Source organism: Gavialis gangeticus, unplaced genomic scaffold (assembly GCF_001723915.1).
Source record: "Gavialis gangeticus isolate Ggan-Ray unplaced genomic scaffold, GavGan_comp1, whole genome shotgun sequence".
NCBI lineage: Eukaryota > Metazoa > Chordata > Crocodylia > Gavialidae > Gavialis > Gavialis gangeticus.
Window position 1 is genome coordinate 16,848,918 of NW_017729011.1, and position 474 is coordinate 16,849,391.

Genomic DNA, 474 nt, shown 5'->3' on the forward strand with positions numbered 1-474 from the left:
CAGTGTTTTTTAAAAAAAAAAAAAAAAGTAAAAAAGTAGAGGAGACCTGTACATGTACACGTGCATACTGCCTAGAGGTCTTCTGGTTGAACAATGTTAAGCACCCCCCATGCCATCAGCCTCTCTCTTTCCCCATTATTCCTTAATAGTTTAGTAGTTTTATCCTTTGTCTCTGTCCTTCCAGTTTCCCTTCTAAACATCCTTCTCTGTGCCTTCCAGAGGTGGAGAAAGAGCTGGGGAAAAAAGGGATGAGAAGTGTCGTGAGTAACTTTCTGCAGGCTCCAGAACTACCGACCAAAACGAGGACGTCCAGGAGGGCAGCTGAAAGCAAAGAAGCCAACGAGAGCTTGGAGCCAGCACACCCCAGAAGTCAAGGGGAATGTGGTATGTCACGTCTCCAGCCACTCTGCCCTGTGCATGAGGCAACCTGAGACAGAGAGGATGCCTGAATCCAGAGAGAACCTCGAAGACATG

At 47.3% G+C, this 474-nt stretch overlaps 1 protein-coding gene across 2 annotated transcripts in view; it reads left to right on the forward strand.

The window, feature by feature from the left end:
• The window catches only part of ABL1 (ABL proto-oncogene 1, non-receptor tyrosine kinase), a 114,257-nt gene that overhangs the window by 108,318 nt on the left and 5,465 nt on the right, over positions 1-474 (forward strand). For both annotated transcript variants that reach the window (XM_019510685.1, XM_019510687.1), the window contains exon 10: positions 220-384. In XM_019510685.1, the coding sequence (XP_019366230.1) occupies positions 220-384 (165 nt within the window). The remainder of the gene's footprint in view (positions 1-219; positions 385-474) is intronic.